The sequence below is a fragment of the Nanorana parkeri genome, unplaced genomic scaffold (genome assembly GCF_000935625.1).
Source record: "Nanorana parkeri isolate BGI_ZX_2015 unplaced genomic scaffold, ASM93562v1 scaffold277, whole genome shotgun sequence".
In the NCBI taxonomy this organism is placed as follows: Eukaryota; Metazoa; Chordata; class Amphibia; order Anura; family Dicroglossidae; genus Nanorana; species Nanorana parkeri.
Genome location: NW_017306545.1, coordinates 1,124,160 through 1,138,760, shown reverse-complemented (window position 1 = coordinate 1,138,760; position 14,601 = coordinate 1,124,160). Strand labels below are relative to the sequence as shown.

The 14,601-nt window shown below is 40.9% G+C and overlaps 1 protein-coding gene across 1 annotated transcript in view; it reads left to right on the top strand.

The window, feature by feature from the left end:
* Nucleotides 1-14,601, top strand: part of AP3B1 (adaptor related protein complex 3 beta 1 subunit) — a 234,755-nt gene that overhangs the window by 206,849 nt on the left and 13,305 nt on the right. The window contains exon 26 of the mRNA XM_018557267.1: nt 11,340-11,478. Within this exon, the coding sequence (XP_018412769.1) occupies nt 11,340-11,478 (139 nt within the window). The remainder of the gene's footprint in view (nt 1-11,339; nt 11,479-14,601) is intronic.

Genomic DNA, 14,601 nt, shown 5'->3' with positions numbered 1-14,601 from the left:
TGTCCTCTTTTATTTAGCATTACAGCAAAGTATAGGGAGTGCCTTGTACAAATGTAAACGCTGAGATAGGCGGTGTCTGTCAGCTTGCCATTGATATCTACAGGCTGCTGGCCACAGCTGTACACAAACTTTTTTGTTTCTCCCAGACACAGAAATCACGTTCCTTTGTACACTATACAGCCCAATGGGACCATGTGAAGGAGTCCGAAAAAGGTGAACTTTGCATCACTTAACCAGTTGCGCTGATAGGCCTGTTAATGTAACAACAACTTTGTATTACTAATTATACAGAACTGAGACATAATTAGGTTTGTTTTAAGACAAACAAGGCTTTCTTTGTTACCCTTTGAGGGTTTATTTCATTTCCTGTGTATATTTTGGAAATGGAAAAATAATAATTTCAAAAGAAATACGCTTTTTTTCCAGTTTGGGAAATTATCATTTTCAAGTCCTAATAAAGATTTGTAGCGCTAACTTTATTCTGCAATGTCTCCTTTTTTTGCACAAAAATAATGTTTTAACACAAAGCATGGCAAAGCTATTTCCAAACCAAATAAAGATTTCTTTTGTTTATTTCACATATGCATATATTTTATATGTATAGGCTGCAAAATCGAATGAAATGAAGGAAAATGCAAACAAAAACATTTGTATACACAGTACATCTTTTATTTAAATGTGCAAAAAAAAAAGCTAAGGTGAGCAGGAAGAGGAAATGGTTATTTAGTGCTAATTAAGTATAACAAGGGGTTAATGAAGGATGAATGGGAATGCCATTTTTATTTTAGCAAAACGAACCTTTTTCTGCTTTCAAGGTTTCTTCATCAATTGTATAAACCCCCCACAGATTAGATGTATTCTTGTTTGTTTACATTTTAGTAAACACTCTCAGAAAACAGCTATTCTTCCCATTCATAGCTCAAATAGCTGCTATGGGCATCTGTGATACACAGGTGGGCATGGGCTGAGCAGGAAAAGCTTCCAGGGCATACCAGATACGTCCTGTACTTCAAGAACAACCAGCCATGTACTTTGCTTCTGCATGTTGTACTTTGGCAGGCCTGTGTAAAAATAATAATCTGCCACAAAGACTGTTCATTTCATGCCATAATATCTGTATGGTTGCAATACGAATGTTAACCAAACAGTATCTACATGTTTGTTGGAGCACCCCAGAGGTCCCTTAAACCTGAGGAGACCTCATGCAAATACCAACTGGCAAGAAAGTCAGTGGCTGGTTTCTTTTTGTGTCTGCAGCTGCCCTTGTGGAGGGAAAAGGGAGCAAGGCAGCTAAGGAGCCTGCCATTCTGAAAATCCATGCGTACACATGGAAACCCATATTCTGCTTTATAACACACCCTAGTTCAGTGATGGCTAACGTTTCTGAACCCGAGTGCCCAAACTGCAATGCAAAATCAGTTTATTTATCTCAAAGTGCCAACATTGAAAATAAGTTTGGTATTGCATTGCAATTTGGGCGCTGGGGTTTAAAAAACTTTCAGCATCACTGCCTCAGGCAACATAAGGAAACACAAATATTAAAATGTTTATACACTCAATAAGACACACATCACACATGTAATGAAACACACACATATCACATACATAATAAAACACACAAATCACACACATATTGCACTCATTAAAAAACACACATTAAAACAGGCACATCTCACACACATTAAAAAACACATCACGCACTTAAAAAAACACGTGTTAAAAACACACACACATTTTATTTAAAAAACACACACTCAATGAAACACATACACATAATACACTCATAAAACACACAAAACTATTAACAATAAAAATTAATAATCATTTTTTTTAAAATTGCTCCATCTCCTGCTTACCTGTTTTGCACAGAGGGGGATGCATCGCTGGGGTCCAGTGGGGTACTGGGGGATTATCCTGGTGGTCCAGTGGAGGATCAGTGTGATCTGCATCTCTGGTTGATGTAGATCATACTAATCGCTCCTTCGTGTGAGCATTGCAACACAAGGGAGCAATCAGTATGGTCTAAGATGCAGATCATACTGATCCTTCACTGGACCACCATGGGATGATTTCCGTTTAATATATTGCCAGTTCGGCAATATATTAAATAGGATCTGGGCACCTGCCAGGTTTAAAGATGGCCACCATTTGCAGTCGCCATCTTTAAAACCTTAATGGGACTTGGACACCCGTGGAACACCGGCGGCCCGTGCAGAGCACCCCAGGTGAGAACCTGAATTGTGTGGGACTGGCCAACCAGCACCTAGACTTGTGTGCCCTCTGTGGCAAGCGTGCCAAAGGTTCGCCATCACTGCCCTTGTTATTCGAAATCCTGCAGTAGCACCAATCTCTGAGCTGGAAATACACATCAGATTTGCATGAAAATACATTCTCTGACAGGATTTATTTGCAAGACAAGCATTTTCTTCGTTAGATCTGGCCAATGCTCCACAACTTTGTACTAATATTTTCATGGGTAGTTTTGAGTTCAGGAGCTTTATCAACCAACAGTTGGGCAGGAATAAGGAATGCTAGCCAGCATATTTTCCCCTGGTGCCTGAAGTTTTAGGCCCATTTAAGCTGCAGAATAAATTGAGGGCAGGTGCTGTAGGTCATAATTTCAGGTGAATACCCCATAACTTCAGAGGAGAAAGCTATGCATTTATAATATGCTTACCTCTATAAGAGTTATGGCTCATGTACAGAGACATCAAATTCAGAAGGTGCAGTATGCTTTTGATTTGCTTCATCTTGCCACTGCATTGCTCTAGGAGTCTCTTTGAACATGCTGAGTTGCTTTTGCATTTACATGGAGGTGAAAAGCTGTTTAGACCCAAATAGCCATACAGATGTGTCCTATACCTGGCCACACTCAGTCTTTGGTTTTGTTCAGATTTTATATCATAGAACATCAAACATTACCAATAACTCTGTAGTAGTAAGGCCTACCTAGATATAAATTGTATCAAGTACCACATATTATATAATTGTTGGCAAATCTATAGCCAATTGTAATATGTCTGACCAGTTTAATATAGAACATATATGTGTGGTATATTAATGCAATTCCTGCATGTCTGGAGTTCTACTTTGATAAAATGTGATGTTTTCCCTTTAAATATCAAGAAACGTGGATAAAAAGATAAGAATTTTAGGAAGTTGACAGCTGGTCACCCAATGGCCATGTTCATATCACCTTAAAGGAGAACTAAGAGGTGAGTGTTTTTCACTCACCTCATAGTTCTAGCCGACCTGTGACAATGAGACTGTTACAGGTCGGCTCAGTAGATCGGGAGGTGAGCGAACACATACCGGCGTTCGCTCACCTCTCGATCCTGTCCAAGCTCTCTGCCGTGACAGGGGAGGGGCTGGATTTCCCCCTCCCCGCTCCGATCCGCCAGCACTGACTGGCGGAACGGATGGGGGAGGGGGCGGCTACAGCTGGCTCTGCCTCTAGATAGGCAGAGCCAGCTGTCAGTCACGCAGCTGGGTGGATCCAGACATTAATTGTCGGAATCCGCTTTAGATGTGGCGTCTCAGTATACCGCGAGCAGTAGCTCACGGTATACTGTGGCGTCTCAGTATACCACGAGCTGTAGCTCGCGGTATACTGAGCTTAGGGTGACGGGAGGACGCTAGTTTGTGTCCTCCCGCCTTAACCCCATAGTTCTCCTTTTAAGTCTTTTAAGTCAAGTTTGAAAACTCTTTCTTGGACAGAAGGAAAACACAAGCTTACCTTGCGCTCTCTTTGTAACCACGGTTTACCTTTCTGTTTTGGAAGGACATCGCTTGAAATTTAGAGCCAAGGTGTTCACTTTGTCTTATTAAGATTTATGAATCTATCTCTTAAATCCTCTGCAAGCAAGATGCTAATTCTTTAACTAGTTGGACATTTACTATTCTCTGCCCCTTAACCACCTCAAGCAATCATATTTGATGCCCTTTTAATTAGACCAGCATTTTTTTTTCCTCTGGGTTCTTTTCCACCTCAGCAATCGAGACAATACATTTGCTTACCATGCTGCTCTCCTAAGTGTTCTTTTGCATGTAAATTAATCTTAATTCAGTTTACACTGTCATGCTGAGTGGTACAAATTGCCTATAACAATAAAACAGCACGAGTTAAGATGGGAGGGGGCTGGGCAGGCAGGTTTGAGTGTGTGCTTGTTCCGATAGGATGTTACTTTTCTTTATGCCAATACATTAGCTGGCATTAATGAATCTTCTCTTCTGAACAGCATGGCATAGTTGATTTTTAAAATTTTACTTCAATGGAGCAGTACCTTGTCTTTTATTGAGGAAGTTAGACAAAGCATTAATGACTGGAGTGTTAAGGTTAAATATGAAGCTATGCCTCCACTTGTATGAATGCTATCCATCTTTCCATTTGCAAGCGCTTAACAAAAAAGTCCTTGCTTTGTAGGAAATGTCCTTTAATTATGGGCTTCAGGAAACAGGCTTTTAACATAAACATAGTTGCATTCATTTATTGAACATTTGCTCTTCAATATAGCTTAATGGAGTAGGTTTAAATCCTAAATGAGTGTACACATCTCCCAGCTCGGTTAGGTCAGCCTGTGCACTCTGCTTAAAAGCTAGTATATTCTGTCTGCGTTTTCTTTTCTTTAGCCCTTCCTTGCCGTGCTGCTGAGGTTGCTGTCTAATAGTCTGGTTAAACAGGCGAAAATAGCATGTTAAGTTCCTCAGTATCATGACATTGCTGGTCAGTATGCTGGTTGCTAACTTTTTAGTTTCCGTTTACTGTCTTCTGAAGTTCTTTCCTTAAAGTAAACCTTTCCTTAGAAATATATATGTTCTGTCATTGCTGGCCTCCTTCTAAAAATGCAAGCTGCCTGGATAGTATTCTGGTACTGGAAGTGATGCCATAAGTCACTGACCCACGAGCAATTATGCATATAACAGATGTTTGTATTGAATTAGTGATCTAAAGCTATTGAAGCTAGGGTCAACATGAAAGTCAGGCAACCGCATTGCCAGAATGAGAAGACAACAATAGTAGCCTCCATACTGACAACAGTAGAGTCACACTTTAGAGGAAACCTTTACTGTTTAAAGTGTGTACAGAAACCTTCCATTTAATCTTCCTAAAATAGAGTGAGCTAACTAACTGCATGTAGTGAGCACAAATCTACTTCTGCTGCATTTAAATCCCAAGTAATGTTGTGACTACATAGGTATTTTCTGTTCTTGTATCTGTGAGGCCAATCATAGATAAGTGTTAATCAGGGCCAGATTTTCACTCACTCAGATTTTTCACTCCCCTTCCCATCATTGGAGAATGGCAACCAGATGGCAGGGCGGCGGGTTAGTTTCAATTTTTTTTTAACTGTTTCTTTATTTTTTATCACTTTTTTTATTATTTATTTCCTCTTTTTTAAATTTTTATTTATCTTGTTTAATTTTTTATAATTTTGTAATCTTATTATTGTTTTTTATAATTATTTTCTTATTTTTTAAAAATTTGTTTCTTATTATTTTTACTTTTAAATCACCTTTTTATTTCATATTTTATTTTTTATTTTTTTTTAAATCAATGACATTTTTTTTGTCACCTAACTTTATTGCTATCACACAGGAGAAAACAATCCCTTGTGTGATAGCAATTGGAGGTGACAGGTTCTCTTTATTGACCCTGTCACCTCCAATACAGGAGTTCTAGCACAGCACTGTGGTGGAACTCCTGTGACAGGTGAGAGAGGAAGAGCACAGCTCTCCCCTCTCACAGTGTACAAGGAGCAGCAGGGTTACTTTTAACCCTGCCGCTCTGCTCACTGCATCGTGGTGGCTGAGCCCGGAGGACAGCACTAGCGAGGAGAGAGGTAAGTCCTGGGGGGAGGGGAAGACCGGCCGACTGGCTGCAGACTTTTTACATGTGATCTCGGTGACATCGCTGAGATCACATGTAAACGAACAATCGGCTTCCCTCACTCTACATTTAGTCCTGCTTGTGCAAAGCAGGACTAAATGTAGAGAGGGCAATTTACCGCCTGGCGCACGCAACTTCCCCACAAGGACTCCGCCCCGAGGCCGGGCCTCGGTGGCCTTGTGGGGAATCCGGCTCTGATGTTAATGCATTGCTCAGAGATATTGAATGTGTTTTTTATTTCCCCAGAAGTTACAGATACTTCCCATATGCTCAGACCATTTTTTTGTTTTTGTGTGAATGTCCTCTTCCTGTAATCACATACTAGCCAAGAGCTTGTACATCCTTCACATGCAACCTTGCAAGAGGAACTTTTCTCAGGTCTGAATAGGATGCTATAGTGGAACATACAATGGGATTTGCTAACATGGCCCAATAGGAAAAAATGTAACAGGGCCATATCAGTGATAGGGCATGTCTGCCTTCAGTCGACATTGTGATCTTCCTGAAACATTGCTGATGCAGATAAGTAGAACTGCACAGTGCATTCATAGTGCAAAGGCAGTTATTAGAAATGCTGTTGTCAGAGAAGACAAAGAGTAAACATGTTAATAGATTATTGAGATCTACAGTATAAAATGGACACATCTATTTAAGAGTAAAGTTCAGCCTTTAGGGCTCCTGTGTATAAAGTAATAGGGACCATATATTATTTTCTTTTAAGAAGAGATTATTATGTTCTGCCTGTAAGCCTCAACAAAATAAGAAATAACCTTTTAATTTACTCTGCTTAAAAGAGTATACTGTACAGGTGCCATGCACCTGTATACATGGCAAACCTACAGGTGCTTTGTTCTTTGGTCTGGAGCTTGTAGTTCACTCAGCAAATTAGGATCATTGAAAGGTTTTAAGTAAATCTGTAGAAAAAGTACCCAAGCTACCCCTTCCTCACTGTATAGAAGGTGGCCTCTAATTCCTTTTTACTTGCTGCCCACTCTGGGAAAATCCCAGTAATTCCAGATATGGGGCACATGTATTTATATATAAAAGGTAAGTATTGGCCTATGCTGCTAATAATTAGATTGTACAGTTGAAAATTTGTGAAGACTTACACACCTCTGCAAATACCTCCTGACCAGTCTATACCACAGAGAAAAAAAAATATTTGCTAGCTTCAGGTCATATCTGACACCTTCAGACCAAACAATTCTGAATTTTAATGAAGAGATCTGTCATAAGTAAGGTCTTTGCTGGTGGTATTTTAAACCATGGGCTTATGCCTTTTGCTAGCCTACCTGTCCTAGGCTTTTGTTTTTCTTGCGGACACTGCTTGAGTGAACTAGGCTGACTCATTGTTTCATATTCTATGGTATCTAGTAATGTGGTGTTTTGGGAACACCTAATCCAGAGCTTGTGATTATTATAGGCCCCTGACAGCAGGGTGTCTCTGTAGGCTAATTATGTTCACTTCTAATCGTTCAGAAATACATTTTTACCTTGTTCCAAAAGCATGATGTCTTGGTGAGGGAGGTTGCTCAAGGGAATGGCAAGTGGCTCCTGGCCCCAAAACTGGTTTTGTAAAGGCCTTGCTTAACTTCCTTGGTAGGGATAATATAAAATTTAAATAGAACACAGATGATGGTAAATGTTAGGGATGCACCGATACTAGTATCGGTGCAGATACAGAGTATTTGGGCGTGTACATGTACTCGCCCAAATTCTGCCAATGCTATCCCGATACTTCTGGTACCAGGAAGCCGGGCAGCAAGTAATTACACATCGCCCAGCTTCCTGATTCGCCGGGAAGCCAGCTACATGCTCCCTCGTGCATGGTGATGAGGAGCATGGAGATGGCTTTTTGGCTATTCAGGAAGCTGGGCGGCAAGTCATTACACGCCACCCGGGTAATCAGGAAGCCGGGCAGCGAATCATTACACGCCCCCTGGCTTCGTTAATGGGACATTTGGTATTGGCGAGTACCAAAAAAAAATATCGGTGCTCGATACTGAAAAACCAGTATCTGTGCATCCCTAGTAAATATTATGGGTTTTCTAGTCCGGCAACCCTGGACCCAGAGATATTTTCACATTTTGGAAGCTTTAGAAAATATAACCGCAGTAACAAAATGAATTAAACTGTCCGATTTCTGCCTGATCTCTGTCAGCCTATGCTTCATTTCTCATCCTCATTGTCCAACTTTGTTTGCTGGACCTGCAGCCATTAGTTTCAGATTACCAGATATGTTTAAATAATCCACCTATTGGTACTTTTACAAGAGGTAGCTTTAATTTATACTTTTTTCAGATCAAAACACAGGAAAGTACTAGTCTAATTGAGGCAATGTATTAGTTGTTCCTGGTGGTAACAGCATATTGCACACCAAGTATAGACCACTCTTCTACGACAAAGGTTTCCTTATGACGACACGTGGTACTACAAATATGTATTATTTTGGCTGACTGGATAGATTCTCCAAGTCTGCCATGATCATTGCTTGGTTTTCTTATTGCAAAGTATTCCAAATGGAGACCGTGCTTTTAATATGATCTTTTGCCATGTAATTTTTTTTGTGGGATGTATTCAACACGCTATATACACTTCTGGCTTTGCATTTTATTTATACTGTGCATTTAATATAGAACGCCAAAAGAATTTTATGGTTTTCTGTGTGTGTTAATGGAACATTTCCTTACATTTTATGCGTAATATAAAATATCTCGGTTTGAGTTTTCCTACTGTAGTAAATTCTGTAGGTAAATATATTATTTTTAACTGCTACCTTGAGCTGAAAATTGATTGATGAAGATGGAAAATGCTGTTTTACTGTACAGTATTTGGAAAAGCAAGATTTGTTTTGCTTACACTTGTGACCACTGAGCAATTTTGCCATGTTTCAACTTTAAAGAAGAACTCTGGTAAGCAAGTTTTGCCTATACGCTAACCACATAGGCAATTAAAAAAAAGCTACAACCTGATGTAAACAAACACTTTGCACAGTCGTAAAATGTCAAATTATCACTTTACAAAGTTTCACTGCCTGGTTGGGAAGTTGCTTCATCACCTTCTGGCCCCAGTTTCCACCGGCTTTGGTCAGTTTAGTAATATTGAGAATGCACAAATTAAGATTCACAGATATTGTGGGCCCACTGCGGTCACTTAACACCACAAATATTCAATACCTTGCAAATGAGGATTTGAGATTTAAAATTATTATTTAATTTTGGTGCTGTTCACCAGTACTGCCTCAGTTTCGTGTCGGGCTAGTATAAACCTGCAGAGGCAAGGCAGGCAAATGTATGTCTGTAAAGGTTTTCATTCTTCCAGGTCATGGCATATCTGTAAAAAATAAATCAAGGCAACTGGACTTGCTGTATTTTTCTTGAAGACGTTTTGTTGGTCATCCAACCACATTTCTCAGTTCAGAATGACTTGTACAAAATGCCCAGTGAATTTTTGTACAAGTCATTCTGAATTGAGAAAGCTGGTTGGATGACCAACGAAACATCTTCAAGAAAAATACAGCAAGTCCAGTTGCCTTGATTTGGTTTTTATGGATACAGGCAAATGTAGTTATTCGAATGTTCCTAGATTAAATATTCCTCTTAGGGTTAACTATAACTTCATGTCTTGTACAAGATGGCTACTTATCCCTTTTAGCATGTCATAACTGTGTGGGCAGGCACAAACGGCAATCTACCCACTGACTCCTACTGATTTAAAAGTAGGGGGGCACACTCAATAAATTCTGGATGCTAGGTTTAGAAGATAAGCAATTTTGTCTACTGACAATTATTGCAAAACTAAAGACGAAATAATTTTTTCAAATTGGTTATTTTTAGAATCTTTAAATTTAATTTGATTAAATGTCTAAAGGGAAAAAAATAAAGCTAAACACAAATTCTATTTAGGTGAAACACAGGATCTGTGGAAAAAATCTATTGAATTATTTCCAATCATAATTAATATATTACTTATTTTTTGTATTGTTTTACGTAACAGGAAATTTAAAAACACACAAACATATACATTTGTATCCAAGATATAAAAACATCAATACGATTAATTGGGAAGCCAGTGTTAGGAAAATGTCTTGTTTATTGTGGTTTACCAATTACATACAGGGAAAATTCAGTACATGACATGAGTTCCGTTTATGAAATTGATTTGAAATACATCCTACACCAGAATAATCCCCCCAGCAGGACGCTTTCTGCAGCCCAGGACCTTTAACCTGCAGATTGAACTTACATTTTATTTTGCATACGTTATCTGAACCTCTCAATGACTGCGTACATGTAGGTAGAGTTGCTGAAATACAGTCATGGTAGTATTTAAACAAGCTTCCCCCTGGAAATAGAGCCTCTCATATTCACATTAGTGCTCCCAGCACCAGGACCCACTGACAAAAAGAAATGTTTAAGAAGTAAAAAAATAAATTGTCTCACCCATGGACAGTATATTACGGACTGCCTACTTACCTCCGGAGAGCACTCGGCTCACCAGCACACATTGCAGTACAGCTGGAGCACCCCAACTGGGGTGGAATCAGCTCAGCATGTGATTGGCTATCTAAAAGCAAATTAGATGTTGGTAACTAACAGGTGTAATTACTGCCATATTGGTTAGTGCAGGGCTACCAGACAGTGAATGCCTCAGACACTGTGTAGGCGGGCGGCAAGGCACACACTGCCTTCAAGAGGCTGCTGTACCGGCAGCTCAGTGTCAGCACTCAGCGCAGCTGGGTTTCAGTACAGACATGCAAGCCGTGTGCCGCTCACCTGTGCTAATGATGGTGGCAGCATGCAGGCATACTGCACTGCACTGCCGCCCCACATGACTGAATGGGGTGTGGCCCGAGGTAGAATTCTCAGGCGATCTCATTAAGCACACAGCCCTGTCTGTAATCATTAATACATCATTAAATGCATTTATTTGTTTTTAAGCAGGCAGGCCTGAATTTGACCTGGTTTCGGCCTCTTACAGTCTCTATAGTAGAGCTGGAGTGTCAGAGGAAGTAGCTAATATATTTATGTACTGACAAGGAGCATGCTGATAGAAGCAGAAATGAGAGTGACAGAGACGAGCTCATCACTGTGCTGCTTCTCATTTCACTGCCCAATACCAGGCTGGGGACAGGTCCAGGATGACCTGGTCTCAGAGGAAGTGAGTTCAATTATGCTGCCCATCAGACTGAGGACATCCCGTGGCAGTGAAGCTTGGCAGCAAAACTTGATTCCATTATTTTATTGGGCTGTTGTATGATTAGTTGGTTTTCTCTTTAGCAAATTTGTGTCCCTAGTGCTCTTCATTTCAGTTTCCAGTCAGACTTGTGTGAGCTTCTGAAGGGACATGCATGTTGTGCCTTTTCTATGTCAGTATCTCAAGTAACATACATGTGTCTTTTCTATGTCCAGCCTCTGAAGTAACACGCACATTATGTCTTTTACTTTCATAGCAAAGCTGACGGGTATGAATGAGAGTTCAGCCACTATCACAGTATCTACACAGAACAGCACTCCGCAGACTGTAGCGCACAAGTTTCTAGCCACTGCCAATCTTGGAGTAGTGCCCTCCGGCCAGAACAATCTACACAGGTAAACCTCTTTTTCTTTTTTCATCCCATCCTCCTTAATCTTTACATTGTGAAGCCTTACATCAGGTTTAATTCAACTTCGACCCTCCAGCTGTGGTGAAACTATGAATCCCATGGGGCATTGTAAGACTCTTACAGCTACAGGCATAACTTCAGAGTCAGATGCATGATGGGATTTGTAGTCTCACCACAACTGGAGCACCAGAGTTCGGCTACCCCTGCCGTTCACTGTCAGTGTTGTTTGCAGATTCTTTGCTTACTATAATGATAATAGAACCCTTCTACTTGGTGTTTCTTCGCTGCATTTATGGTTTTGGTTTGTACTGTGATTTGTTTGTTCAGTTAGCATGCAGTGACTATTTACTTTTATATTGTGTCTTAAAGGAGAATTATGAGGCGAGTAACTTCACTCAGCCTCATAATCTGAGCCGACCTGTGACAATGAAACTGTCACAGGTCAGCTCGGTATATCGGGAAGTCTCTAGATAGGCAGAGCCAGCCGGGCGGTCCCGACTGCGGCGTCTCAGTATACCACGAGCTGTAGCTCACGGTATACTGAGCTTAGGGTGACGGGAGGACGCTAGTTTGTGTTCTCCCGTGACCCTTAGGAGAACTATGCGGCAAAGCCCTGACCCCATAGTTCTCCTTTAAGCATCCCTGTCCTGTTCATTCATTTCAGGCTGCCATTTTGTGGCTTGAACCATTATTCAGTTGACCTGTTCACTTGGATTTAGTGTAGTCACTATTTGGGCTTCCTTCAACACTATTGATAGCCGACACTGCTGTATACATTGTGGGATTATGAATTGAAGCGTAAAATTGTCTTTAATAGTCCAGATGCATCTTTATTCAATGTAAGGTTGAGGGGACAGTATAAAAATATCCAACACGTTTCAGGGGCTTCTACAAATACCCCCTTCATTAGGGCTTACCAAGAGAGAACATGTATTAGGACTGTGATGGTTTAAAATTCCAGCGAGCGAGAATGCACAGAGCTTCAGCAGCTGATTTGGCAATTAAAGTACATGACTGCACACTTGAGGCTTCATTCACATAGTAGCTATGAAGAACTTTGAGTGCGGGTGAACCTGGGGTTTCTTGCAGCATGTCTAACCTCACAAGTTATATTGAAGGTAAATGCACATTACCTTCACAATGACAAATGTTGTTGCCTGTTGTATTTATGTAGAGGTTGTAGACTTTAGGCACAAATCACAGTCCCAGATAATGTAAAGATACCCCTTCATAGCCCAAAGACCTGCGTGTTGTGTGCCTCCATTACTGGAGCAATACTTTAAAGGGATTCTATGAGCTACTTAAGAGCATCTGCATGGGTGGCGCTAATTTTACATTGCCTATAACTAAATCTTGTTATAAGTCTCCTATTATCTTTTGATGGCCAGAGTTTTTATTTTATTTTAACCCCAACAAGTGGCTTACCCCCTTATCCCTGAAGTCAGGCACCTAATAATAAAGTAAAACTAGTTTTAATGAGGCTCAGAGAGAAAACGTTTCTGGCTAATAAAGGCAAGCAACGACGGGCAACCACTAATGCCTACTCTTAGGCAAGACTCATTAAGATATGTGTAATGGCAAGTGTCCCCATAACTTCAGCTGCCACCTACTGTAATAGAATCCCTCCCACAGCCACTAGATATTACATTCAGCGGCACTGAGAGAGACTAGTCTGTGAACTGCTTGTCTGAAAAGTTGCATTACTGACCCTGTCCCCCTCAGCCTTCTCCACCATTCACAGTTCTTCTCTACCATTCACAGTTCTTCTCTGCATAACTAACCCTGTCCCCCTCAGCCTTCTCCACCATTCACAGTTCTTCTCTGCATTACTAACCCTGTCCCCCTCAGCCTTCTCCACCATTCACAGTTCTTCTCTGCATTACTAGCCCTGCCCCCCTCAGCCTTCTCCACCATTCACAGTTCTTTTCTCTGCATTACTAGCCCCGTCCCCCTCAGCCTTCTCCACCATTCACAGTTCTTCTCTGCATTACTAGCCCTGCCCCCCTCAGGCTTCTCCACCATTCACAGTTCTTTTCTCTGCATAACTAGCCCTGTCCCCCTCAGCCTTCTCCACCATTCACAGTTCTTCTTTTAGTATTATTCCACAATGCCTTTCACAGGACTTGATGCATTGTGGAATCATAGTAATGGAAGATTTGTGAATGGTGGAGAGTGCAGAGGGGCCAGAGGTGCAACTTTTCATATTAGCAGCTCACAATTTCCCCTTATAGCACCCCTGAATATAATATCCAGGAGCTGGGTGGGGTTGGGGGGTAAAAAAAAGTAACTTGAAAAGTAAAAATGATTGCTTGATCTTATTTTTATATGTGACTGGTTTGGTCTTCCTCTTGAACATGCTAGTTGCCTGGCTGTCTGATGGACCCAATAGTATGCAGCTAATGAAGTCCTGACCTTCATGCTTGCTCTGGGTCCATGACTTTGAAAGCATTGAAGCCCAAGGATCAGCATGACAGCTAGCTAACCAGCACTAGTAGTACAGAACTATGATAAGCCACCTCACTGACCAAGCATAACCTACTGAAGAGGAAGGGCCAGACTTTAGCAACAGGAGCTAACAGAGATTTGGACGTTATGTGCACCCAAGATTGTGGTGCTCCCTGAAGGACATCTGATGTTGTATGCCTATATACATTTCTGGCCTCTGCTCTGTGATTTTGGCGACAATTAACTTTCTGCATTTTCTATATGGTGCAGTTTTATTGCACTGCTTTTTACATGTGTGGCCATTGATCCCTATGTATATATGCATTGCTGGAAGGAACACCAAACATCCAGCAAGCAGAATTTTATTTTAAATACACCGCTCTGAGGGCCCATTCACACCATGTCCGGATCATCTCCAGTCCAGGCCAGATTGTTTCCGGACCCAGAATGCATCTTAATTAATCCCTATGCTATTTCTGGTCTCTGTTCACACCAGCTCAGTCCGTTCCAGACAAGAAAAATACTGCTGGAATACGCACTGGAACGCACCTGTAAGACCATTTTAAGCTAAAAGAAAATCCAAACACGGAAAAATCACGGTAAATATGTGGCCAAACATAATGCACTGCGTTCCAGATCTGATCCGGAAAATGGTATGAACCTG